This window comes from Nerophis ophidion, linkage group LG19 (genome assembly GCF_033978795.1).
Source record: "Nerophis ophidion isolate RoL-2023_Sa linkage group LG19, RoL_Noph_v1.0, whole genome shotgun sequence".
Lineage (NCBI taxonomy): Eukaryota > Metazoa > Chordata > Actinopteri > Syngnathiformes > Syngnathidae > Nerophis > Nerophis ophidion.
Window position 1 is genome coordinate 22774133 of NC_084629.1, and position 27477 is coordinate 22801609.

General features: G+C 39.2%; 1 protein-coding gene across 4 annotated transcripts in view; it reads left to right on the forward strand.

Moving 5' to 3' along the window:
• Positions 1 to 27477, forward strand: part of hcn5 (hyperpolarization activated cyclic nucleotide-gated potassium channel 5) — a 65161-nt gene that overhangs the window by 26238 nt on the left and 11446 nt on the right. Inside the window, exons 6-11 of one of the 4 annotated variants that reach the window (XM_061879549.1) lie at positions 2020 to 2113; positions 2197 to 2324; positions 3554 to 3700; positions 3767 to 4004; positions 12473 to 12562; positions 13500 to 16408. In XM_061879549.1, coding sequence (XP_061735533.1) covers positions 2020 to 2113; positions 2197 to 2324; positions 3554 to 3700; positions 3767 to 4004; positions 12473 to 12562; positions 13500 to 13528 — 726 coding nt within the window. In that variant the 3' untranslated portion in view covers positions 13529 to 16408. The other 3 variants (XM_061879548.1, XM_061879547.1, XR_009802941.1) reach the window with 3 other exon arrangements.

Consider the following 27477-nt stretch of genomic DNA (forward strand, 5'->3'; position numbering starts at 1 on the left):
TAAAGCATTATTATTCCCCCCCCCGCCCCCCCCCCCAAAAAAAAAAAAAAATATATATATATATATATATATATATATATATATATAGTGATGATAATCTCTCATCATCTGTCATTTACCAACAAAAATGAGTGGCATAGATCGCTCTCAGCAGATCACACAGGGGTAAATGTGTTGAAACATAAATTAATGTTTAAGAAAGTGTCAAACATACACAGAGAACGTCTGCACGACAATAAGGAAGCCTTTTGTGGGGTTTCCTTTTATAATGACTATTTTGTGTCTAGTTTCAAGTGTGCTATAAAACGAGTACTATATATATATTTACTTTTAATGCTTAAATCTCAACTTCAGATCCATCCGTCGATTATAGGTTTTTATTCTTTTTTTTTTAAATTGCGTTTTTAGTGCCAATTTTGCAACATTTTCTCGCTACGTTTCACCAGTTTGCTGTTTCGCTACTTTTATTAATTTAGTTTTGGGCCCCCAGGCCGCACTTTGAAAACTTTAAAGTGTTCTTTGTAACCTTAAAAAGCACAATATGTTACAAAAACTGGAAAAACAAACACTGTATTGATGTTGTACTCGTTTTATAGCACACTTGAAACTAGACACAAAATAGTCATTATAAAAGGAAACCCCACAAAAGGCTTCCTTATTGTCGTTGCAGACATTCTCTGTGTATGTTTGACACTTTTTTAAACATTAATTTATGTTTCAACACATTTACCCCTCCACGTTAACATGTGTGATCTGCTGAAAGCAATCTATGCCGCTCATTTTTGTTGGTAAATGACAGATGATGAGAGATTATCATCACACGCCAACATCTCTAACACGTAAATGCTCCCTCTTTGCTAGGTCAGCATTGCAAATGAATTTATGTTTGTAATTGTCTCACCCTATATACATAAATGTTGAATACACATATAAATACATCAAATGAGAAGTAAATGTTTATATACTGTATTTTCCAGACTATAGAGCGCACCGGTACGTATACAAGCCGCACCCACTAAATTTTCAGAAAATGTTTTTGCCCACATATTAGCCACACCGGGCAATAAGCCACAGATATATGCTGTATGTTATGAAATTAGATATTCACACAGAAATATTTAGTAATGTTTCATCACATACCTTAATTGTTTGCAAACAGTGTCTGTAACACGGCTGATCAAACAAAACAGAAGTCATCGTCATGGACCCACTAGTTGAGGAAGCTAGCTCTCTAATCAGCGTAACAGACTCAATAACTCAACGGCAACGTTTTGGTGAATTTATGAAACTGAAACAATAGAAAAAGAATGCCAACGTAAGTTAATTGTACTAACACAGACGGTTGTAAATGCTAAAGATGCCAGCTTCATTACATTTCGATAGCATGTACAAATATGCATGAAAACACTCCAACAGACATCACAAAAGGGACGGTTTCGTATGAAAGAATTGTTTTAGTTATATTGTAAAACTTCCAAATGTTGCTTGGAGTGATGAATGAAGAGTTCATAAGAGTAGAAATGCTATGGGCAATTAGAAGACAGAACAGCACTTGTACTTCCAGTTTAAAGCTTTAAACAGAATAAAATACTTGTAGGCATTCATTCTGCAGAACCTGTAGTGGGCAAACTCGTCCAAAAGATGGCATCAACTCACATGTTCAGTGTTTTTGCTTGTGTTTAATGGAAACTATTTGTTTTGTGGCCGCCAGCGAGTAAAAAGCCATGAATTAGCCGCACCGTTTTATGAGCCGCAGAGCTAAAAATGTAGGAAAATAGTAACGCCTTATAGTTCGGAAGGCTTATTGCTGTAAACAGGAACATGAAGTAGGTGTGAGCTAAAACAATGGTGTGCTTTGATTGTTAAAGAGTTGATATATCGTTTACAGGTTGCTGTTTCCCCTCCGTCCACACAAAAAAACAGACATACGTTTTGATTGGACAGCTGACGCGCAGACACTAATGTGAATGGTGTGTGCTGCATATCTCGTTGCTAAGAGAGATGAATGTGACTTTCCAGAACGCCACGGTCATCGTCAAGTACTCCTGGGGAGTCTTCCGGGCTCTTTCCCAGATGATCGCGCTGTCCTACGGCTCCATGGATGCCCCCACAAGTGAGAGCACGCCTTCCTCCGCCGCCACACGTACGATTCGCCGTCCATTCAAAAAAGCAAAACCCCGGTGACTTGTGCCGCAGATTACGTGGAGATGTGGATCGTCATGGTCAGTATGGTATCCGGCTGCCTGATGTACACAGTGCTGGTGGCCAACGCCACTGCCATGATCGCCAACACCGACCCCGCCTCCAAGGAGTACAAGAGCAAGGTGGGCACATGGACACCGTCACGTTTGTAGCCATATTATGAATGAGGTGCGTTTGAGCGCCGCGTAAACCTCGTTTCTTAAGAGCTGTGCCGGAAGATGACCTAACAGCCTGTGGACTTAACTCGCGACCAGTGGGGATCTGAGTATTTGAGTTACACTAGCATGTGAGCTATGATGCGAAGGTTATTTTTTAACAGTAACAGGCCAGGGTACCGTCGTACCGTTCCTCCCAAAGAGGAAGGATTAATCATTTTGCAGGGCAGTCCGCTGAAAATGATGGAAAGCGCCAAGTTGTTGATCAATCTGAATTTATGACTTATTGAGTCAGTGAAGAAATGCTAATAGTTTAAATTTATTCTTAAAAAAAACATAAAATAGTTTTAAAAATGTTACACAGCCTAATCAAAACGGATTAATTTCAGTAAGTTTTATTATAAAATATATATTTTTTGATTTATTATTCTCATATTGGAAGTAAATGCTGCGCATGTTGGTTTCAGTGCATAATTGAAGGTTGTGTCGTGTGTGGATACTGTATGTCTGTTGACATTTTGTGTTGGTTGAATTTTTATTTTATTAGTTTTAACCACGACTATAGAAGGTTGCTTGCATTGAGCCATAAAAATAAAATGCTGCGCATGTTTGTTTCCAGGTTGTGTTATGTGGGACTATGTCTGTTGACATTTTGAGTAGGTTGGATTTTTTTTTTTTTGCACCATGATTAGAGTAGGTTGATTGCATTGGGTCAAATAAGTAAATGCTGCGTGTGTTGGTTTTCAGTGCATAATCAACGGTTATGTTGTGTGTGAGTATGTCTGTTGACATTTTGTTTTGGTTGAATTTTTATTTTGTTATTTTGAACCATGACTATGGAAGGTTGTTTGCATTGGGCCATAAAGGGAAAGAGCTGTGCACGTTTGTTTTTAGTGCACAAATAAAGGTTTTGTTATGGGGGACTATACCTGTTGACATTTTGTCTTGGTTGGATTTTTTTTTTTTTTGCGGAGGTTGATTGCATTGGGTCATATAAGTAAATGGTGTGTGTGTTTGATTTTGGTGCATAATTAAATGTCAGAGACCTAAACTACTCATGTTGTCCATTAGACCAATTATTAAACATAGTAGTTTGAACACGCCTGAGTTACAACCTCAATAAAACGTGTTTTGCAGACTTTAAAGCTATAGATGTTGGTATTAAGAACACAAAACCTGTGGTGTGTCCTCCTCAGATGTCTCGCCTGGAGCACTACATGACGTTCATGAAACTCCCTCCAGAGCTGCAGCTCCGCATCACTAATTACTACCAGGCGCGCTACGGCGGCAAATGGTTCGACGAGCAGGAAGTCATGCACACCGTGTCGTCGGCGCTCAAAGAGGTAAAGAGCTCACCTCCTCTCCACGCCCCTGACCTTCCTTTAAAATGTCTGCTGTCACCGCCACAGCAAATCCTGACGGTGATGTGCAGCCGCCTGCTGAGGAACATGCCGCTCTTCCGCAGCCGGGACGAGAACTTCCTCAACAGCGTCATCCACGAGCTGGAGTACGAGTTGTACCAGGAGGGCGACGTAATCGTGCGGGAGGGCGCCCCGGGTGACCGCATGTTCTTCATCGACCACGGCCAAGTGCTGGAGGAGAACGACTCCTTCCGGAGGGAATTGTGCGACGGCGACTTCTTTGGAGGTGCGTTGGATTTACAAAAGTGTTCACCTACAGTGCATCTGGAAAGTAGGGCTTCACTTTTTCCACATTTTGTTATGTTACAGCCTTATTCCAAAATTAAATAAATTAATTTTGTCCTCAAAATTCTACACACAACACCCTATAATGACAATGTGAAAAGGTTTGTTTCTAAGCGTTTGCAGATTTATAAAAAATTTAAAAAACTCAAAAATCACATTTACAGCCTTAGCTCAATACTTTGTTGATGGACCTTTGGCAGCCTCTATTCCTTTTCAGTACGTTGCCACAAGCTTGGCACTCGGGACGTAACGGGAAACGGTATAATGATACAACTCTTGAACTTATTACCGTTTTATATTAAAATGATCAAAAAACCGTGAATGATAGCATTTTAAAAAATTAAGACTGGGGATACTGCTCTTTTACTGGAGAAGCAGTTATTTCGTTTAAATGCTGACATGAAAACATTCACGTCTTTAAAATTATATAAACACATTACTGTTTGAGAGACTAAACTTTTATTTGTGCACATTGAACTTTAAAGCAGTGACAGAGTGATCGCTCTATATCAAGCAGCCAAAATGCGCAAAAACACAAGTGTGAAGGGAGTGTTTTACATTTGTCCCATAATGCATTGTAATGGATTAAAATTGGTGTAATTTAAAAAAATGTATACTGCTTAGAGTTTGTTTTTATTATAGCCAAAAAGTTAGGTGGGCAGGTTGTGTTATTTGTTGAATTTTTGTGTTGGTTGAATTTTTTTGTGGCGCCATAAATTGTTTGGATTATGTCATACAGGTAAATGCTGTGATGTATTCCTTTCAATTACAATTCATGGTCAGATATTTAAATTTAAGTTGGAAACACCCCACAGGTCAGATTTCTTATTGTGTGAATGCTCAAAAGCAGGGGTCCCCAAACTTTCTGACTCAGGGGGCGCATATATATATATATATATATATATATATATATATATATATATATATATATATATACATACATATATATATATATACATATATATATATATACATATATATATATATACATATATATATATATATATATATATATATATATATATATACATATATATATATATACATATATATATATATATATATATATATATATATATATATATACATATATATATATATATACATATATATATATATATACATATATATATATATATATACATATATATATATATATATACATATATATATATATATATATATATATATATATATATATATATATATATATATATATATATATATAAATCCAGGAATTCCCTTTATTTGAAACCTTTATATATATATATATATATATTAGGGCTGGGCAATGATTAAAAATTTTAATCAAAGTTAATCGCACTATTTGTCCGATTAATCGCGATTAACTGCATTTTATACGCAAAGCCCAATAATGAATTCAAAAGTAGTGTGTAGTGCACCTTTATTGGAATATTCTCCCACATGCACAAAAGCGCCAAAACATTTGTTGTGCAAACACAATTTAAATCAGTCCTTGTTAAACAGTAGCAGTTAAATAGCATATTTTCTGAAAATCAACTCAAAAAATGTAAATACAAACATTTAAGCTTATTGCCACTGCCAGGGTATTTAAGTTATCCTGTTTGTTATGGAAAATAAATATAATCTACATACAAATCTCTGAGCCACAATCATAAAATCTGAACAGTGAATTTCTGAGGTAACAGCAGGAACATTTTTTTTATCAGGGATCTTATGTTTAAAAAACCTATATTATAGGTAGTGGGCTGTTTTAGGGAATTTTTGATCAAATTATCCGTAGTAGCAATATTAATAATGTTGTTTTTATTCTGCGTAGTGCACTTAGAATAATTATGAGCATATCTAGGAATTGATATGATGGGAATTTTCCGATTGTTTGCTTGGTGCTTTGATAAACTGAACGCATATACATGGTACTATATTGTGATGTTATGAGCCAGGGGGAAAAAGAACTACCCTACCCAGCATGCAACAGGAGTGACGAGCATGCGCGGTAGCCCGGTATAGGTTGTGTCGCCATGACGGCATCTTGTATGTTGTGATATACACGCTCTGAAAGGAAACGTTAAGAACTCAGCCAACACTCCCCGTCTGCATCATTCATAAATAGACAGACAACACACATACTCCGCTGCTTCACAGGCCACTGGATGTAGCCGGCAAAGTATTCCCATGCTAGCTAGCCGGTCTAGCAAGCACGCGTCATTCAGTCCAAAACGGCCCGATCTATCCACATTCAGAATTGTCTGGCGGTCGTAAGTGATCCCGGAGTGACCACGCTGTAAGCCAGCCATGAAATTTGCAGAATTGTCCGGTATTTTTGCCAAATGTTGCATCTTTACCAAGAGCCCCCCGAAGCTTATCCGGGCGACGCCATCTTGTTAAGAAAAGGCGTTAACAAAATAAAAGCATGTAAATAACATACGCAAATGTGCGATAAAATAATTGTCGGCGTTAATTGACTGATGAGTTAACTCGTAATTAACGCATTAATTTGCCCAACCCTAATATATATATATATATATATACATATATATATATATATACACATGTATATATATATATATATATATATATATATATATATATATATATATATATATATATATATATATATATTTGGCCAGGGGCCGGGCTATATATATATATATATATATATATATATATATATATATATATATATATATATATATATGTATATAAATATATATACATATATATAAAAATCCAGGAATTCCCTTTATTTGAAACCTTTTTTTATGGCGACGACTCCTTCCACATTTTTCTACCCACTTCAACCGTTCCGCCGTCAAAACAGTCTCTAAAGTTGTTTTTTGAACTGGAATTATTTCTCGGACGATTTTAAAAATTCCTACACCAACCATTTCAACTCAGAATCAGATCATTCAAGTATTTTAACATTTTCAAAAAAATTCTCACTTTTCATGAAATTCCCAAATGTTCAGGAAATTCCTTTTTTTTGTGCTATTTTTGTCCGTAATGTGTAATGTTTATTGCTTAAATGTACAATCAGTGAAAATGAATTTCCCCAAGGGGACCAAAAAAATTAAATCTAAATCTAAATGAATCGGACATTTTTACTAACTCCCACATTTTTCATTCGATTCAAACCGTTTCAACTCCAAAATATTCAGCCTGTTCAAAGTTCCGTGCTCTCTTTCAACAATTTAAAAACATATCCAGATTTCCAAGAATTCCCAGTTTTCAGGGAAATTTTCCACATTCAAAATGAACTGTCCATTTTTTAATCTTCCACAATTCGCACATTTTTCAACCGATTCAAACCATTTCAACATCAACACTTTCCACTCATCCAACTAAAACTTTCCTAAGTTCCAAACCAAATTCAGGTTTTCCTGAAAATTCAAACTCTTCAACATTTAAACTATTCCAACATTCAAACTACATTCCGTCAGTTTTTCAGTTCAACTTCAGCATTGGAGCATTCACACGCAATTCCTTCAGGAATTGCCTCATCTAGTTAAACTCATGACGTCTCGTGGGCCAAAAAGAAGACGCTGGCGGGCCGCACTTTGCTCGTGGGCCATAGTTACATAGTTCGAACACCACTGGCCTATACAGTCCTACTATCTTGCAAGTGAAACTGCATTACAAATTAGACTTAAATGTGATAACACAACATATTGTAACTGGAGAGCACAGTTCTCATACAGGTAATAGGATCATGTTTAAATGTTATATTAAAAAAGACAACTTATTGTCAAACAATTAACATTTACCAACACAAAAACACCAAAAATGTGGTTTCCCAAGTGCTGGGAATTGGTGCCTTATCAGTTCAAATGTGAACGGTCCTAACACGAGAAATAGCCAGGTAGCGCCATCACAGATACAAAAACATACCGGGTCGAGAGAAAAAGAAAATAAAGCACAATCCAGATTGCAAGATATTGCCGGTGAAATGTTTTTGCCCAAATCTCTCCGTTATCTGTCTGCTAAAATGGTTTCCAGTAAAAACTCCCACTAATCCTGGCTGTGATTTAAAAAAGTAACAACAGTTTTTGTACGGATTACCATGCCCGTGTTGTTGATGTTTGGGGAGGCAGATTAGGAACAATAAAGCATTACCAAAATAAAAGATTAACAGAAGTAAAGGTTGAATTTAGGGCTTTGTCATCCTTCGTCCTGAGCCTTTACCTAAAATTCCCTCATATAACAATTCCCTGGAGTTCTAAACATGTTGTGATGCCCAAATTTAGCATTGGGGACACAAAATATGAATGTGTCAGTTCTTCTGTCAAAATAAAACACTAATAGAGTAAACACACAATTTATTGGCAAGAGGGTTGCGTGTGGTACGCATGCCAGGCCACTAGTTAGCAACGTACAATCGTGCTAATTGACACAAATTCAACGATTTGGCAAGTTATGCGAGGCCTCGCAATTTTGTCCAAAATCCGCAACAACCACTCACTTTTTGGCCGAAAAAGCGTATTTTTCGGCAATGGAATGTGTCCTTGAGCGGCGCTCAAACGTGCAAATCAGCGGTCTAATCAAAACTAAATTTTTTTTTCTTGTGTACAACAATAAAGCAACTCTTTATTGATCAAACTGCACAAATGTTTTCATTCCGGGTAGCTCAGACCTCCTGATAATGTCTAAAGCGCTAAGCATTCTAGGTAACGTAATATTCAAACTTTACATTTATGTATTCATTTACATTTTTATGGCTTCTTTTGTCATTATTCTCTCACTCCGATCGCATTTTTGAGACACATAAGCATAAAAAACTCAAAAATGTTTGCAAGAGTGACTGGCCAAAAATGTGATATTTTTTGGGTCCAGACGACGAAATGTTCTAATTGACTCACGCCCAGTTGAAAATTTGAAAAAATTATTTCCTGCTACCAGTTTGACGTATCGTTACGAAAATCGCTGGAGACATCTCACATGACAGGACGCACATAAAAGTCTCAAGAAGCCGTGTCTGAAAACAAACAGGAAGTCGGCCATCTTTTCCTTCTGCCGTTTTTAGGCCAAAAACAAGGGTTGTACTTTAACGAACTCGTCCTAGGGACTTTGACCAAATGAGCCACTATTAAAATAACAGATACTAGACGGATGGGCGATGGTCAATTGCGAGGGAATTTTGCCTACGCCTTAGGATATGGGTGTGGCATGGCTCCAAACTTTGATCTGATGGCTTGCACCGGGCCGGAGCAGCAAAAGATGCCAAGGCCTTACTGAAATTGCTTAGTTTATTATTATTCTCCCAGTTTGGCCACATTTTTTGAGGTACTGAACAAGCATGAAAACTCAACAGTTTTTGCAAACGTGATATTTTTGGGGTCCCGAACTCAAAATTTTAAAATTGACTGGAGCACCCCATTGAAAATTAGAAAACATTTGCCCCTGCCACAGTTTCACTTATCCCTACGAAAATAGCTGGAGACGTCTAACATGACAGGACGCACATAAAAGTCTCTTTTGAACCCATATTTGAAAACAAACAGGAAGTCGGCCATCTTTATTTTTTTCTGCAATTTTTAGGACAAAAACAGGGGTCGTACTTTAACGAACTCGTCTTAGGGACTTTGACCAAATGAGCCGTCGTTAAAATGACAGGTACTAGACAGATGAGTGATGGTAAATTGCAAGGGAATTGTGTTTACGCCTTAGGATATGGGTGTGCCATGGATCCAAACTTTGATCTGATGGCTCGCACTAGGTCCGAGCAGCAAAAATACCAAGACCCTACTAAAAGTGCTTTGTTTATTATTTTTTTCAGAATTTGGCCAAATTTTCGATGCACTTAACAAGCACAAAAACTAAACAATTTTTGCGAGAGTCAGGTCCAGCAAAAAATTTGATAGGATTTGGTTCCTAAACACACATTTTCAAATTTGACTCTCTAGGGCCCCCTTGAAAATCTGCCACAAGATTCACATTAGGTCACGAAAATCTGTGAACACGTCTTTAATGACAGGACACACATAAAAGTCTGAAAAAACCAAATAAAAAACAAACAAACAGGAAAGCGTCCATGGTGGTTTCCTTAGGCCATTTTTAGGCTAAAAAAAAAGGTTGTACTTTAATAAACTCCTCCTTCGGACTTTGACCAATTGAAATGCGGTTAAGAGTTCAGATACTCGACAGATGGGCGATGATAAATTGCGAAGGAATTTTGCCTACGGCTTAGGATATAGGCCTATGTTCTGATGGCTCGCACTCGATGCGAAAGCCCTATTGAAATGGCTTTGTTTATTATTACTTCCATTGCATTTTTGAGGCACTTTACAAGCATGAAAACTCAACCATTTTTGAATGGGCGTCAGTCAGATCCTCCAAAATATTTAATATTTCTGGAGTCCCGTGCACATTTCAAAATTGACTCCCTGGCACCCTGTTGAAAATTTGGTTTGTATCGGCCATTTTTTTAAGACAAAAACAGGAGTTGTACTTGAACAAACTTGTCCTAGGGACTTTGACCAAATGAGTTGCGGTTAAAACGACAGATACTAGACGGATGGCAGATGATCAATTGCGGAAACATTTTTCCTACGACATAGGATGTGGGCATGGCGCCAAACTTTAATCTGATGGCTCGCCACAAAACTTTTAACATTTATAACGGCTCCTCAAATTCAGATATTGATCACAATTGATGATGATGATGATGATGATGATGACACCTTGAAATGACGGATGGGTCAGTGACTATTGGTACCCATTACTGGTGGGCGTAGTCTGGCGGCGAATATTGCTCCTCGCTATCAACCATCAAACTGTCATTACTTCACTTAGGATGATCGGGTCAGCTTTCAAACTGATAGAAGGCTGACCGGGAACTGGTCACGACTAGACATTGATTAACACCGATATCGCCTTCTTGTGGTGGAAAATTATAACAGTCATAACGTCCTTCCACATACTCCGATTTTCCTAAATTTTTTGATGGTGGGTGAGGGCTTCGGTAAGTATGCTTTGCCGCTGACTCATTCAATGCTGATTGCAGCTTTAATTTCATTTGCAATGCTGACTTAGCACAGAGGAAACATGTACATGTTAGAGATGCTGGAGTGTCGGTACTTTCTCATCGTTACTCAACCACCAACAAAAATTAGTTCACAAATGGGCTAAACACGCGGAAATAAATGTGTTGGAACATAAATGAATATTTAGGATGGGCAAACACTTTTCAAGCGTAAAACATACCCGGAGAATGTCTGCAGCTTGTGGACGACAACGAGGAAGCCTTTGGTGGTGTTTCTTTCTGTGATTATAATGAATGATTACTATTATTAGTTACAATCCGTTAAAAAACGGTACAGGAATTTGACAATGAGCTCAGAGTATGTGCTTTTACTGCCACCTAGTGTCTAATTTTAAGTGTGCGAGGCATAAAACAAGTAAAACATCAATACAGTATTTGTTTCCCGATGTTTGTTGCGATTATGTGCTTTGTGAGGTTTCAAGGAAAAGTTTAAAAATGTATCACAAATTTATAAAATAGCATAACAAATGCCTTACAATTTTTTTTTTAAAAAGCTTCTGCATATTCAGCCATTTTAGACAGCAAAAAAAGCTTATAAAATAAAAAAAAGCCCGCAAAACTCTAGAGGCACTGATTCACACCAAACACCATCCATCAATTTTCTACCGCTTATTACCTTTGGGTTTGCGGGGGGCGCTGGTGTCTATCTCAGCTACAATCGGGCAGAAGACAGCGTACACCCTGGACAAGTCGCCACCTCATCGCAGGGCCAACACATATAGACAGATAACATTCACACTCACATTCACACACTAGGGCCAATTTAGTGTTGCCATTCAACCTATCCCCAGGTGCATGTCTTTGGAAGTGGGAGGAAGCCGGAGTACCCGGAAGGGAACCCACGCAGTCACGGGGAGGACATGCAAACTCCACACAGAAAGATCCCGAGTTTGGGATTGAACCCAGGATTACTCAGGACTAGGGCTGCAACACCTAATAAATTAAATCGATTAAAATCGATTATAAAAATAGTTGGCGATTAATTTAGTCATCAATTCGTTGGATGTATGCAATGCGCATGCGCTTAGGCTGTCCCCCCCCCCCCCAAACATTTATTGATAAACTGCAACAATTACAAACAGCTGAGAAAAAACAATCAAATTAAGTACAAAAACAGTACAAAACAGCGCCAGGGCGGCGCAGAGGCTACGTCTGATGAGGTGGCAGTGAGCCAGCCAATGATGTGTCATGTGCAGCTCACGTGACCACGCAGTCTTATTTGCTTGGAAACATTGGAAAAATGACGGAAACAGTACCGATAGTTTGGCGCAGAAACATCTTGAGGTTAATGCTGCATTGGAGAAAAGTGTACGACATAAGTCGTCAAAACCGGGGGAATACTTCACTTCAAACACTGCAAAGAAGACTGTTTCCTGCAAAATGTGCAGCATCGACCTCGCGTGGCACGGAAGTACTACATCGTTTCAGGAGCGCCTGCAGCGGAAGGATGTTGGATCCATGGATGAAGAGAACTCACGGTACGTAACTTTTTCAGTCCACAGTCCATGTAAATTGATCCGTTGTGTCCGTCTTTGTGTGTTTTTAATATTTTGTTAACGAGGAGATTTTTTTCAGAAAGCGCAGCAGCAACTGTTGTGTATTATCTTTCAGGGTGTTAGGAATGTTTTGGATAGTGTGACGTCTTCATTTTCTGTGTTGTTATGAGCGGCAACAGGCATTCATAAGTTTTGCTTTTTTGTGAGTAACGTTACCGTTGTCTTTGTTGCAAAGCGGGGCTGATAATGTGTCTCCAGGACATTTGACTCCGTTTCCAGAGAGAAAACGCACGGTTACCAATTTGGAAATAAACGTAACGGACAGAAATATCTCAGGTTGGGTTCATAATGGATCAATGTAGCCGGACCCGATAAAGCTATATAAATATATTTAGATTTGAGTGACGCTTTAGTATAACTAAATGTTATGAAGGTGCTGGAATATTTCATGCTATTATTCGCCGGCAGCCTAAAATGAATCTTTTATTATTATCAATGTTACCAAGTCAGTTTTAAAGGACACGTACGTATAATCAATGTTTCCAAGTCACTTTTAGGGCGGCATAGCTCGGTTGGTAGAGCGGCCGTGCCAGCAACTTGAGGGTTGCAGGTTCGATTCCCGCTTCCGCCATCCTAGTCACTGCCGTTGTGTCCTTGGGCACACTTCACTTCACTTATTCACAACAGAAATGTGTACAATATCTGATTCAATTCTCATCTGATGAGTTACATTTCTGTGCTATTATTGGTGTATGCTGCATCTCCAATGTCCATTTATTTCATTTAGCTGTTTTTTTTAACGTGGTGGCGTATTTGTCTTTTACGTCAGAAATTATTTAAAAAATCAACTGGGTATGTATTGAGTTACATGTAAATGTTGCTACTATGTACATTCATTATATAGTTTCTCTCATTTCAGAAAGAAACAAGCCAGCATTAGCGACTTAGTACAAAAGAAGGTGTGCACACCACAGCAAACGGCTGCATTGACTGACGCTACCCTGAATATGTTGTTAACTGAAATTAGGCCACTATCAATGGTGGAGAATGAAGGTTTTAGACGAATGATTCACGTCCTCAACCCTGGCTACACTCTTTCCTCGAGCACCCATTTTACCAAACTGATGGAGAGGAAGTAAGAGCAGACATTCCAAGCAGTGCAGACTGACATAAAAGCCCCCCAGAGCAAAATTGCTCTCACTACTGATGTGTGGACAAGTGTAGCCTACCTTGGCAATACATGCCACTACATTGGAGACGAATGTAACATGAAGTCAATCTGCCTCACGGCCATCCCACTAGAGGAAAGACATTCAGCATCCAAGATTGCAGAATGGTTGGAATAGGTAATAGCCAGGTTTGAAATTCCCCTAAGCAAAACTATTGCTATTGTGCATGACAATGGTGCACTTTACTAAAAAAAAAATAAAAAATAAAAATGTTGTAACACTTGCCTTGTTTTATTTGGAAAGTCGAAAGGACGTGGTACCAGTATGCTGTTTTTCAAATAAAGTATTGGAAAGGATAGAAATGCAGTTTGTCTCTTTTATCCGATTATCAATTGATTAATCGAAGTCATAATCGACAGATTAATCGATTATCAAATTAATCGTTAGTTGCAGCCCTACTCAGGACCTTCGTATTGTGAGGCAGACGCCCCAACCCCTCTATCACCGTGCTGCCACACCAAACACCAATGCAGTTATATTGGTCCTGAGAACCAACGTTCTCTAAAGTGGACACCTCAGGTCGTTTTTTTACCTGAAATGTGCAACTGTGACCCAAGAACTAGACCACAAATAAATATCCACGGCAGAGGTCGCAAAAAAAGCATCAGAGAGCTCATTAGTCGGCCGTTTTTCTTGCCAGCACCGTCACTGCAAGCCACATAGCTAACCAGCTAACATGGCTCTCTGTCGTTTTCTGGGACGGACCACTCTAGAAGTTTAGCTTGCTGGTAGAAGCAGCGTGTGGCAAAAACGACCCCCGCTGCTGATTGGCTGGGGAAGCGTCCGCTATGACCCACTTAGGTTCCTTCCTGTTTGCCAATGAGGCAAACAGCAAAACAGAACCTGGGAAGAGATACTGGCTGGATTTGTTGCTCTACAATTGTGCTGGACTAAGCATAAAGCGCAAAGAGGAGTACATTGGAAGAAGGACATTAAAAAAAAATTGTAATATAGCCAACTATAAAAAAGTGATTTTTTTCACTCTCAGAATTTACTTTAGTAAACTAATTAATGCAATTACAGAAAAAAATTGTAAATGATTGCTGAAAAGGAAGTTACCAGGAAATTCCAATTTTCCCTTCCTCACCAATAAGTTAATTGGACGCCATGCTTGCATCAAAACTCCTCAGGTTGTTCTCTGTTGCCTCAAGCTGGTGAATATGAGTACTGCGCAAGGGCTTTTTGCTCATGCAACGAAAAATAAAAAAATGTTTTTTTGTTTTTTTTTAAATTGTACGATGCCCTAAATACTCAAAATGTTGCGCCATTTAGAAACCCAATTTTGAGCTTTCAACTATCCACCCACACTACTCTTTTGATATATCCATCCATTCATCCATCTTCCTCCGCCTATCCGAGGTCGGGTCGCGGGGGCAGCAGCCTAAGCAGGGAAGCCCAGACTTTCCTCTCCCCACCCACTTTGTCAAACTCTTCCCAAGGGATCCCAAGCCGTTCCCAGGCCAGCAGGGAGACAGTCTTCCCAACGTGTCCTGGGACTTCCCCGTGGCCTCCTACTGGTTGGACGTGCCCTAAACACCTCCCGAGGGAGGCGTTCGGGTGGCATCCTGACCAGATGCCTGAACTACCTCATCTGGCTCCTCTTGATGTGGAGTAGCAGCGGCTTTACTCTGAGCTCCTCCCGGATGCAGAGCTACTCACCCTATCTCTAAGGGAGAGCCCCGCCAGTCGGCGGAGGAAACTAATTTCGGCCGCTTGTACTCGTGATCTTGTCCTTTCGGTCATAACCCAAAGCTCATGACAATAGGTGAGGATGGGAACGTAGATCGACCGGTAAATTGAGAGCTTTGCCTTCCGGCTCAGCTCCTTCTTCACCACAACGAATCGATACAGCGTCCGCCTGTCAATCTCACTACTCTTACGAAATATCAAAAAATGTTTTCCCTTTCCCAAAATTCACAGAATTTTCTGCCCATTGACAATGAATGGGCATCATACAACCTACTACATATCTTATATTTTTCATCTGATTTGAACCGTTCCGACATCCACACACTCCACTTACCCCGGACATTTAAGCCTTTCACTTCCGCTCAGGCGTATCAGTGGCTTGCGCACACAGGGCATTCACACAATTCCCGTACATTGATGTCGTTTTATCGCCCAACCCAAAACACACACCACCGCTTTCGTATGCGCTCTATTGCAGTCAAAGTAGGTCCGCAAATATAAAGTCCCGGATTTGGTCAACTTTTATTAGCTAGTCAAACAATTAATGGAAGTAACAGAATATAAATAGAAGTTGCAGCCGTGCTGTAGTCAGCTTTAAAATTGCTGCGAGTGTAACACGCGTGACTTTTTCCCAAACAGCTGAACAATAACATAAGGCTTTATTTAAACATGAAAAATGTGTTGAGAGAGAAAGAGGAATGCAAGAGGACTACATTTGCAATGTGAGCATCTTTAAAAGTAAATACATTATCTTCTCCCGTTGGGATTTGTTTAATTCTCAGGCTTTAAGTATTTATGAGCTAAGCATCCCCCAAAAAAGCTCGCTTGTTTATTTATTTCATTTGGGATTAATTGTCAGTTGTGCTCCACATCAGTACTTGCTCATTAACGACGCTCGGCTGTGTGTGCGTGTGTGTGTTTAGAAGTGTGCGTGCTGTCCAGAGGCAAACATCTGGCCACAGTGAAGGCGCTGACCGACTGCCAGTGCTTCAGTCTGTCCTGGGACGACTTTCAGGAGGTGCTGCAGGGCTTTCCGGATGTCAGGAAGGACTTGGAGGAGATGGTGGAGCACGAATATTTGGTTGCGGGATTTTTGTGAGGAACCAGGAAGTGGACTGCACCTCAACCTCAATGTTAGCGATAACTCTCTACTATGTGACATATCTACCGTAGCTATGAGTCTTCCGATTCACCACTATTCAGCAATAATCAATAAAGATCTAATACTGCACCAACAACATATGTGCTTTCTTGGTTTGCAGTGTGTGCGTCTGTGTGTGTGTATGAGTGTATGTGTGTGTCTGGGGGCGGGGGGTTTAAGCATTTTGCAATGCAGTCTGCTGAAAGTGATGGAAAGCGCCACTCTGCAAAAGCCACTGACGCTGTGGTCAGAGTTGGAATTGCCACAAAACATAAGATATAGATATTCAACACTCTACTGTCATCTGTTGGATTAAGTAGATATTGCAACCCCCAATTTGTCACGTTTCATGTGTCAGGTAAACTGCGTCGAATGGGGCCACATGAATCCCCTCCCTATTATATTTGTGTAAATATTTGATGTACGACAGCTGGCTAGCTACAGTAGCTGACAGAGCTGTGAATATTCGGGCACCACACGATTCGATTCGATTCAATTATTGGGGGTAATGATTCGATTCAGAATCGATTCTCGATTCAAAATCAATACTTTTTAATAACATTGAGGGCCAGTTGAATGATTAACTACATTCCTCCATAAAATATATAAACAGCTTTGATACATGTTTATTTTACTTAAAAGAAAACTGGTTTGTTTAACAAAACGTTACCAAAATGTCTACTGAAATAGCTCCAAAAGAGATATTTGGGAATTTTTTGTAGTCGGTTTTAGGATTTTTTTTAAATTGATCCAGAATCATTAAAAATAAGAATCATGATTCATTCGAAAAAAAAAAAAAATTCTTACATCCCAAGTAGCCAAACACAATTTTCCTTCATTTTCAAAGTCCTGTTAGACCTTTTTTCCCCTTCTAATATTTTGTTGGTACATTACAAGTAAAACGTAAGTTTATACATTTGAGAAGCATTGGCACTGTAATATAAAACAATGTTGTATTAATTGCTGGGTAAACACAAATTAGCTTGCTAATTATATATGTATATTTAAAGATAAACAGCTACATCTCAACTCCTATTTTATCAAGGCAGAACACTCAAACAATGTAAAGAAAATCACATTGAACACCTAACAATAAGCTCTTAAAATTAAAGAATATGTGAGAAATTCTTCATAAATTGTAAGAAAATAGTGCAAAGTATAAAAATGTAAACATCGAGAAAGAACAATTTTCTGCAGGTTTAGTACCAGGACGTTACAGCTGTGCTCTAGAGAGTGAGCGCTGCTAAGGTGGTGTGGTAAAAGCGGTCTTGCCTTGCATCATTTACAGACCACATTCGTCGTACTACGGTCCCTTTGAAAAATCCATACATTTTCTACCGCTTGTCCCTCCAAACTGTAAAAAACACATTTCACGGTAAAGAAAAACAAGGATCTGAATAAAGTTTCTTCCTACTAATTTTCTTACGCTTTTTCTACCATTCAATTTGGTTTTGTTTTCTGAGGATAATATTTTGATTCGGAGTGGATTCTTGCAATACATTACTACATGCAGTGTAGTAATGTATTGAGGCTGGCTTTTGAACTTTGCGCCTATAACAATCCGGATGGTTCTTTTCCTCTTAGTTCCGGAGGAAACTTCGTCCAGAGTTTCCAAAGACAATTTGAAATGTGGACTCGTCAGACCACAGAACACTTTTCCACTTTGCATCAGTCCATCTTAGATTAGCTCAGGCCCAGCGAAGCCAGCGGCTTTTCTTGGTGTTGTTGATAAATAGCTTTCGCTTTGCATAATAGAGTTTTAACTTGCAATTACTGATGTAGCGACAAAATGTCGTTACTGACAGTGGTTTTCTGAAGTGTTCCTGAGCCCATGTGGTGATAGCCTTTACACACTGATTCCTTTTTGATGCAGTACCGCCTGAGGGATCGAAAGTCTGTAATATCATCGCTTACGTGCAGTGATTTCTCCAGATTCTCTGAACCTTTTGATGATATTACGGGCTGTAGATGGTTTAATCCCTAAATTCCTTGCAATAGCTCGTTGAGAAATGTTGTTCTTAAACTTTTCGACAATTTGCTCACGCATTTGTTCACAAAGAGGTGACCCTCGCCCCATTCTTGTTTGTGAATGACTGAGCATTTCGTGGAAGCTGCTTTTATACCCAATCATGGCCCCCACCTGTTCCCAATTAGCCTTTCACCTGTGGGATGTTCTAAATAAGGGTTTGATGAGCATTCTTCAACTTTCTTAGTATTTTTTGCCACTTGTGCCATCTTTTTTGAAACATGTTGCAGGCATCAAATTCCGAATTAGCTTATATTGACAAAAATAACGTTTTCCAGTTCGAACGTTAAGTATCTTGTCTTTGCAGCGTATTCAATTCAATATAACGTATTTCCTTGAATTGCCGCAGGGCATATAGTATGCGCCTGCCTTAAATTACTGCCGGATCAAACTCGCTTCGCAAAATAATTAGCGCATGCTTAGTATTACCGCCTGGTCAAACTCGTGACGTCACGAGTGACACTTCCCCTGTCATCATTTTCAAAATGGAGGAGGCTGATTTCAATACCAGTAATTTGGAAGGGAAGAAGATTAAGAGCTATTCAGTAGTATTCAACGTCCAAGCTTACATCACACTCAAATTTTTACTGCATGCCTTCGGTAAGTGCCGGAGTGAGAAGAGGTTTTAAAATAATTAGCGCATGCTTTCTTTTACCGCATGCCTTTGGTAAGCGCAGGAGTGAGAAGAGTTTTTAAATTAATTGGCGCCCCGGCGGCAATTCAAGGAAACACGGTAGGTTGAAAAGGATTTGCAAATCATTGTATTCTGTTTTTATTTACCATTTACACGTGTCAACTTCACTGGTTTTGTAAGTATATATATATATATATATATATATATATATATACATATATACATCGAGAGGAGCCAGATGAGGTGGTTCGGGCATCTGGTCAGGATGCCACCCGAACGCCTCCCTAGGGAGGTGTTTAGGGCACGTCCAACCAGTAGGAGGCCACGGGGAAGACCCAGGACACGTTGGGAAGACTATGTCTCCCGGCTGGCCTGGGAACGCCTCGGGATCACCCGGGAAGAGCTAGACGAAGTGGCTGGGGAGAGGGAAGTCTGGGTTTCCCTGCTTAGGCTGTTGCCCCCGCGACCCGACCTCGGATAAGCGGAAGATGATGGATGGATATATATATATACATACATATATATATACGTATATATATATATATATATACATATATAATACATATACATATATATATCTGTATATATATATATATACATATATATGTATATATATATACATATATACATATATATATATATATATATATATATATATATATATATACATACATATACATATATATGTATATATATACATATATACGTATATATATACATATATACATATATATATATATATATATATATATATATATATACATATACATACACACACACATATATATATATATATATATATATATATATATATATATATATATATTTACACACACACACACACACACACCCACACACACACACACACACACACACACACAAACAAATGCATATAGTGTCTTCAAAAGTGCAGGTTTTACTAAAATAGATACTTTTGCCAAGCCTAGAAGCAATTATTGATATTTACATTGATTCTTAAGGGAAAATCTGCTTCACTATACAAACTTTTTAGTTTACGTACCATTTTCCAAAAACAGTTATTGTAAGTTCCTTAAACCGAGGTTCCACTGTGCATTGGAGCTTCCAAAATCAAAGACTCATCCCCTGTGTGATTACTTTGGCTATATATCAAAAATATTTCCACCAATAACCCACGATAAATTTAAGTCATCTGTTCCCAGATCATGAACATGAATTAATTTGCCAGTAAAGCTCAGAAGAAATGTTGCATGAATTATTCATTCAAAGAACCATCATAACCCTCTCTATGAGACCTCCATGTTCTCCTTTTACTCCAGATGTCTTGGTCGGGAAACTGCTTTTTTAATCCTGCACATTTTTAGTACTCTATGAATACAACTTTTGTATAAAGCGCTGACATTTGGCTTTGTTTGCTTCGGCAAAGGAGGCGTCAAGGAGGTTCACCTGAGTTGAACACATGTTTAGATGACCTTTCAATGTGCATAAGAAGGATATTAGTGCACAGTATGGGGAGGGATACGCGGTAGAAAATGGATGAATGGATGGAGAGCCACTTTCTCTGCTAACATTTTGATGCCTGTAACATGTTTCAAAAAAGCTGGCGCAAGTGGCAAAAAAGACTGAGAAAGTCGAGGAATGCTCATCAAACACTAAAGGGTGATGGGCCAAATGCAGAGAAAAATGTCACTACACCTAGTGTGTGTGTGACAATCATTGGCACTTAACTTATTTGGAACATCACACAGGTGAACAGGCTAATTGGGAACAGGTGGGTGCCTTGATTGGGTATAAAAGCAGCTTCCATGAAATGCTCAGTCATTTACAAACAAGGATGGGGTGAGGGTCACCACTTTGAGAAGAAATGCCTGAGCAACTTGTAGAAAGAACAACATTTCTCAGCCAGCTATTGCAAGGAATTGACTTCATTATGGAGGAATGGATTTCATTATCTACGGTCCGAAATATCATCAAGAGGTTCAGAGAATCTGGAGAAATCACTGCAAGTAATCAGCAAAGATGAATACCAAAATTGAATGCCCGTGACCTTTGATCCCTCAGGTGGTACTGCATCAAAAAGCACCAACAGTGTGTAAAGGACATCACCACACGATTTCAGGAACACTTCAGAAAACCACTGTCAGTAACTATAGTTTGTCGCTACATTTGTATGTGCAAGTTAAAACTCTACTATGCAAAGCAAAAGCCAATTATCAACAACACCCAGAAAAGCCGCCGGCTTTGCTAGGCCCAAGCTCATCTAAGACGGGACTGTTTCATAGTGAAAAAGTGTTCTGTAGTCTGACGAGTCCACATTTCAAATTGTTTTTGGGAACTTTGGACGTCGTGTCCTCCGGACCAAAGAGGAAAAGAACCATCCGGATTGTTATAGGCGCAAAGTTCAAAAGCCAGCTTCTGTGATGGTATGGGTGTGTATTAGTCCCGAAGGCATGGCTAACTTACACATCTGTGAGGGCACCATTAATGCTGTAAGGTACATAGAGGTTTTGGAGCAACATATGTTGCCATCCAAGCAACGTTATCATGGACGCCCCTGCTTATTTCAGCAAAACCATGCCAAGCTACGTGTTAAAACAGTGGGGCTTCATAGCCCCACTGTGGCTTCAGGTCTGGACTACATGTGATCCAGACCTGTCTCCCATTGAAAATGTGTGGCGCATTATGAAGCGTCTAATACCACAACGGAGACCCTGGACTGTTGAACAACTTAAGCTGTAAATCAGGCAAGAATGGGAAAGGATTCCACCTGAAAAGCTTCAAAAATGGTCTCCTCAGTTCCCAAACGTTTACTGAGTGTTGCTAAAAGGAAAGGTGATGTAACACAGTGGTAAAAATGCCCGTGCCAACTTTTTTGCAATGTGTTGCTGCCATTAAATTCTAAGTTCAAATCAATCAATCAATCAACCAATCAAAGTTTACTTATATAACCCTTAATCACGAGTGTCTCAACGGGCTGCACAAGCCACAACGACATCCTCGGCTCAGACCCCACATCAAGACAAGAAAAAACTCAACCCAATGGCAATGGAATGACAATAAGAAACCTTGGAGGTGACCGCAGATGTGGGGACCCCCCCCTGGGCGACCGGTGCAATGGACGTCGAGTGGATCTAGCATAATAGTGTGGGAGTGTAGTCTATAGTGAAACTAACATAATAATGTGAGAGTCCAGTCCATAGTGGATCTAACAAAATAATAGTGTGAGAGTCAATTAAGTTAATATTTTGCAAAAAAATTTTTATTTTCTCAGTTCGAACATTAGGTATCTTTTCTTTGCAGTCTATTTAATTGAATATAAGTTGAAAAGGATTTGAAAATCATTGTATCCTGGGGATAGGTTGATTGGCAACACTAAAAATTGGCCCTAGTGTGTTAATGTGAGTGTGAATGTTGTCCGTCTATCTGTGTTGGGCCTGTGATGAGGTGGCGACTTGTCCAGGGTGTACACCGCCTTCCGTCCGATTGTAGCTGAGATAGGCACTAGCGCCCCCGCGACCCCAAAGGGAATAAGTGGTAGAAAATAGATGGATGGAAGTATTCTGTTTTTATTAACCATTTCCAACTTCACTGGTTTTGGGTTGTGTATATAGAACATGATATTTATGTGCAAAGTCCTGTAAATTACTCTAAAATAACCCTCGATTTCCACAGGACGGTGTCACCACTGTAGGCTTCCGCGATCTTCCGCCATCCCATTCCCACCGCCATTTTGTTGCAGCTTCGTTGGGCAGCGAAATAGCGCAGACTTCTACGAGATCTCGCAAATCATGTGATAAGGGCAGCTGGACTAAAGCGAACCCCAAAAAGTTTCTTCTGTCCTTCCAGAGGAGCAGAAGCAAACAAACTGGGTCCTGCAATTAACAACAGGTGCTGAACGGCGACACCCACCACAGTTATACCTTGATGAACAACTTAATTTTTTGTTTTGTTGTGCGTCACAACAACCAGTCCCCTTCTTTATCGGTTTCTGTATCAGCTGATATTAGACACAGGCCCCTATATAGCCGTCCGGTACATGCCTGTACATTATTCCCAAGCATGTGATTTGAACTTAATGAAAAAGACTGACAATAACCCAAGGGTCTGGGGACAGACAAACAAAGTCAAACAGTAATTAGCAAACAAAGTCAAGTAGTAATTAGCTAACAAAGTCAAAGAGTAATTGACAAACAAAGTCAAATAGTAATTAGTAAACACAAAGTTTAACACTGGTTAGCAGACAAAGTCAAACAGTAATTAACAAAGTCAAGTAGTAATTAGCAAACAAAGTCAAAAAGTAATTTGCCAACAAAGTCAATCAGTAATTAGCAAACAAAGTATAACTGCAATTAGCAAACAAAGTCAAGTAGTAATTAGCTAATAATGTCAAACAATAATTAGCAAACAAAGTCAAACAGTAATTGGCAAACAAAGTCAAACAGTGATTAGGAAACACAAAGTCTAACACTCATTAGCAGACAAAGTCAAACAGTAATTAACAAAGTCAAGTAGTAAATAGCTAACAAAGTCAAACAGTAATTTGCCAATAAAGTCAATCAGTAATTAGCAAACCAAGTCAAGTAGTAATTAGCTAACAAAGTCAAGCAGCAATTAGCTAACAAAGTCAAGTAATAATTAGCTAACAATGTCAAACAATAATTAGCAAACAATGTCAAACATTAATTAGCAAACAAAGTCAAACAATAATTAGCAAACAAAGTCAGACAGTAATTAGGAAACAGAAAATCTAACACTCATTAGCAAATAAAGTCAAAAAGTAATTAACAAAGTCAAGTAGTAATTAGCAAACACAGTAATTAGCAAACAAAGTCAAACAGTAATTTGCCAACAAAGTCAATCAGTAAATAGCAAAAAAATTCAAACAGCAATTAGCAAACAAGGTCAAGTAGTAATTAGCTAACAAAGTCAAGAAGTAGTTAGCTAACAATGTCAAACAGTAATTAGCAAACAAAGTCAATCAGTAATTAGCTAATAAAGTCAAACAGTAATTAGCAAAGTGAAACAGCAATTACTAAACATAGACACAGTCAAACAATAATTAGCAGATAAAGTCAAACAATAATTAGCAAACAAAGTCAAACAGTTAAAATTATTAACTTAAAAATCAGATATGTAGCTTTATCATTTTTAATAGAAAACAGTAGTTTATACCGTTGCGGCTATAAACCGGAATGGATTATCAAAAAACGTCCTCATTACGGAAAAACCGTAGTTGTTTGCGAGAATGACAAAGACACGGATCAAGAATTTAAATTCCTACTGAAACCCACTACTATCGACCACGCAGTCTGATAATTTATGAATCAATGATGAAATATTAACATTGCAGCACATGCCAATACGGCCTTTTTAGTTTACTAAATTGCAATTTGAAATTTCCCGCAAAGTGTCGTATTGAAAATGTTGCGGTATGATGGCTCGTATAATGACGCGTGCGTTTGACGTCTCGGGTTGTAGCGGACATTATTTTCCAACCCGATCCAAGCTATAAGTAGTCTGCTTTAATCGCATAATTAAACAGTATTCTGGACATCTGTGTTGCTGAATATTTTACAATTTGTTCAATTAATAATGGAGAAGTCAAAGTAGAAAGATGGAGGTGGGAAGTAATGGATGTCCGCTAACTTTTTGCAACTTAATGCCAAAAAAACGGAAATGCTGATTATCGGTCCTGCTAGACACCGACCTCTATTTAATAATACAACTTTAACATTTGACAACCAAATAATAAAACAAGGTGACTCTGTAAAAAATCTGGGTATTATCTTCGACCCAACTCTCTCCTTTGAGGCACACATTAAAAGCGTTACTAAAACGGCCTTCTTTCATCTCCGTAATATCGCTAAAATTCGCTCCATTTTGTCCACTAAAGACGCCGAGATCATTATCCATGCGTTTGTTACGTCTCGTCTCGATTACTGTAACGTATTATTTTCGGGTCTCCCAATGTCTAGCATTAAAAGATTACAGTTGGTACAAAATGCGGCTGCTAGACTTTTGACAAGAACAAGAAAGTTTGATCATATTACGCCTGTACTGGCTCACCTGCACTGGCTTCCTGTGCACTTAAGATGTGACTTTAAGGTTTTACTACTTACGTATAAAATACTACACGGTCTAGCTCCAGCCTATCTTGCCGATTGTATTGTACCGTATGTCCCGGCAAGAAATCTGCGTTCAAAAGACTCCGGCTTATTAGTGATTCCTAGAGCTCAAAAAAAGTCTGCGGGCTATAGAGCGTTTTCCGTTCGGGCTCCAGTACTCTGGAATGCCCTCCCGGTAACAGTTCGAGATGCTACCTCAGTAGAAGCATTTAAGTCTCATCTTAAAACTCATCTGTATACTCTAGCCTTTAAATAGACCTCCTTTTTAGACCAGTTGATCTGCCGCTTCTTTTCTTTCTCCTATGTCCCCCCCTCCCTTGTGGAGGGGGTCCGGTCCGATGACCATGGATGAAGTACTGGCTGTCCAGAGTCGAGACCCAGGATGGACCGCTCGTCGGGACCCAGGATGGACCGCTCGCCTGTATCGGTTGGGGACATCTCTACGCTGCTGATCCGCTCGAGATGGTTTCCTGTGGACGGGACTCTCGCTGCTGTCTTGGAGCCACTGTGGATTGAACTTTCGCAGTATCATGTTGGACCCGCTCGACATCCATTGCTTTCGGTCCCCTAGAGGGGGGGGGTTGCCCACATCTGAGGTCCTCTCCAAGGTTTCTCATAGTCAGCATTGTCGCTGGCGTCCCACTGAATGTGAATTCTCCCTGCCCACTGGGTGTGAGTTTTCCTTGCCCTTTTGTGGGTTCTTCCGAGGATGTTGTAGTCGTAATGATTTGTGCAGTCCTTTGAGACATTTGTGATTTGGGGCTATATAAATAAACATTGATTGATTGATTGATTGGAAGCTTTTAGCCATTAGCCACACAAACACAGTCGGTGTTTCCTTGTTTAAAATTCCCGAAGATGAAGCTTTACTATGGATCAGAGCGTTTACTATGGATCAGAGCGGTCTAGCGAACATGGATCCCGACCAAATGTCAACCGGCAGTTTTCAGTGAGAATATTGTGATAATAAGTCAGCTCTTAACGGAGACATCAGCGGAGCTTCCGTCTTGCTGCAGCTGCATGACTTCCCTCAGAGACTCTGGCGTCAACACACCCGTGGGCACACCCCTCCGCTTTCCAGGTACTTTATAATCTCACTAAAAGACTAGTAACACAATAGGCAAATAAGGGATTTTCCAGAATTATCCTAGTAAATGTGCCTACAATATCTGAATCGCTCTCACTGTCCTCGCCTTTTTTTTTTTCCACTCTAGTCCTTCACTCTCACTATCCTCATCCACGAATCGTTCATCCTCGCTCAAATTAATGGGGAAATTGTCGCTTTCTCGGTCCGAATCGCTCTAGCTGCTGGTGGCTATGATTGTAAACAATGTGAGGATGTGAGGAGCTCTACAACCAGTGACGTCACGCGCACATTGTCTGCTACTTCCGGTAAAGGCAAGGCTTTTTTATTAGCAACCAAAAGTTGCGATCTTCATCGTCGATGTTCTCTACTAAATCCTTTCAGCAAAAATATGGCAATATCGCGAAATGATCAAGTATGACACATAGAATGGACCTGCTATCCCCGTTTAAATAAGAAAATCTCATTTCAGTAGGCCTTTAACAAACATTGTAGGTCGGAAAAAACGAAGAATAACTGAAAATATTTTATAATATTTTTACAGAAATAAGACGGATTTCTGATTATAAACGGAAAAATTTCATGCATGTATTCTTTAATGTTGGACTTCCTCAATCGTTTGTGTCAACAAGATGTAATTAAGTCTGCAAAACCTTTGACAAGTTGACTTCACGTCCGTCTGCCACACATTAAGACATTTCAAATTGTAAATTGAAGGCGGAGTCTTTTATTTTGAAAGTAAACCAAATACTTTATTTTATGTTTGTGCATCACTTTCTGTCAGACACTGGCATGTTTTAGCCAAATTAAATTGATTTGTTTCGGCGTACGGTGACGTTCTGCGCGGAACATTGACTTGAATAAAAACGAGAATGTTCCGCAGCCGTTTCGCAATCAGTGGAAATCCAGGGTAATTATTAGATACAAGTCAAAAAAGTTAGTCTCAGCCAATTCCTCAATGTCCATTTACCTGGATTAATTCTGTTTTAT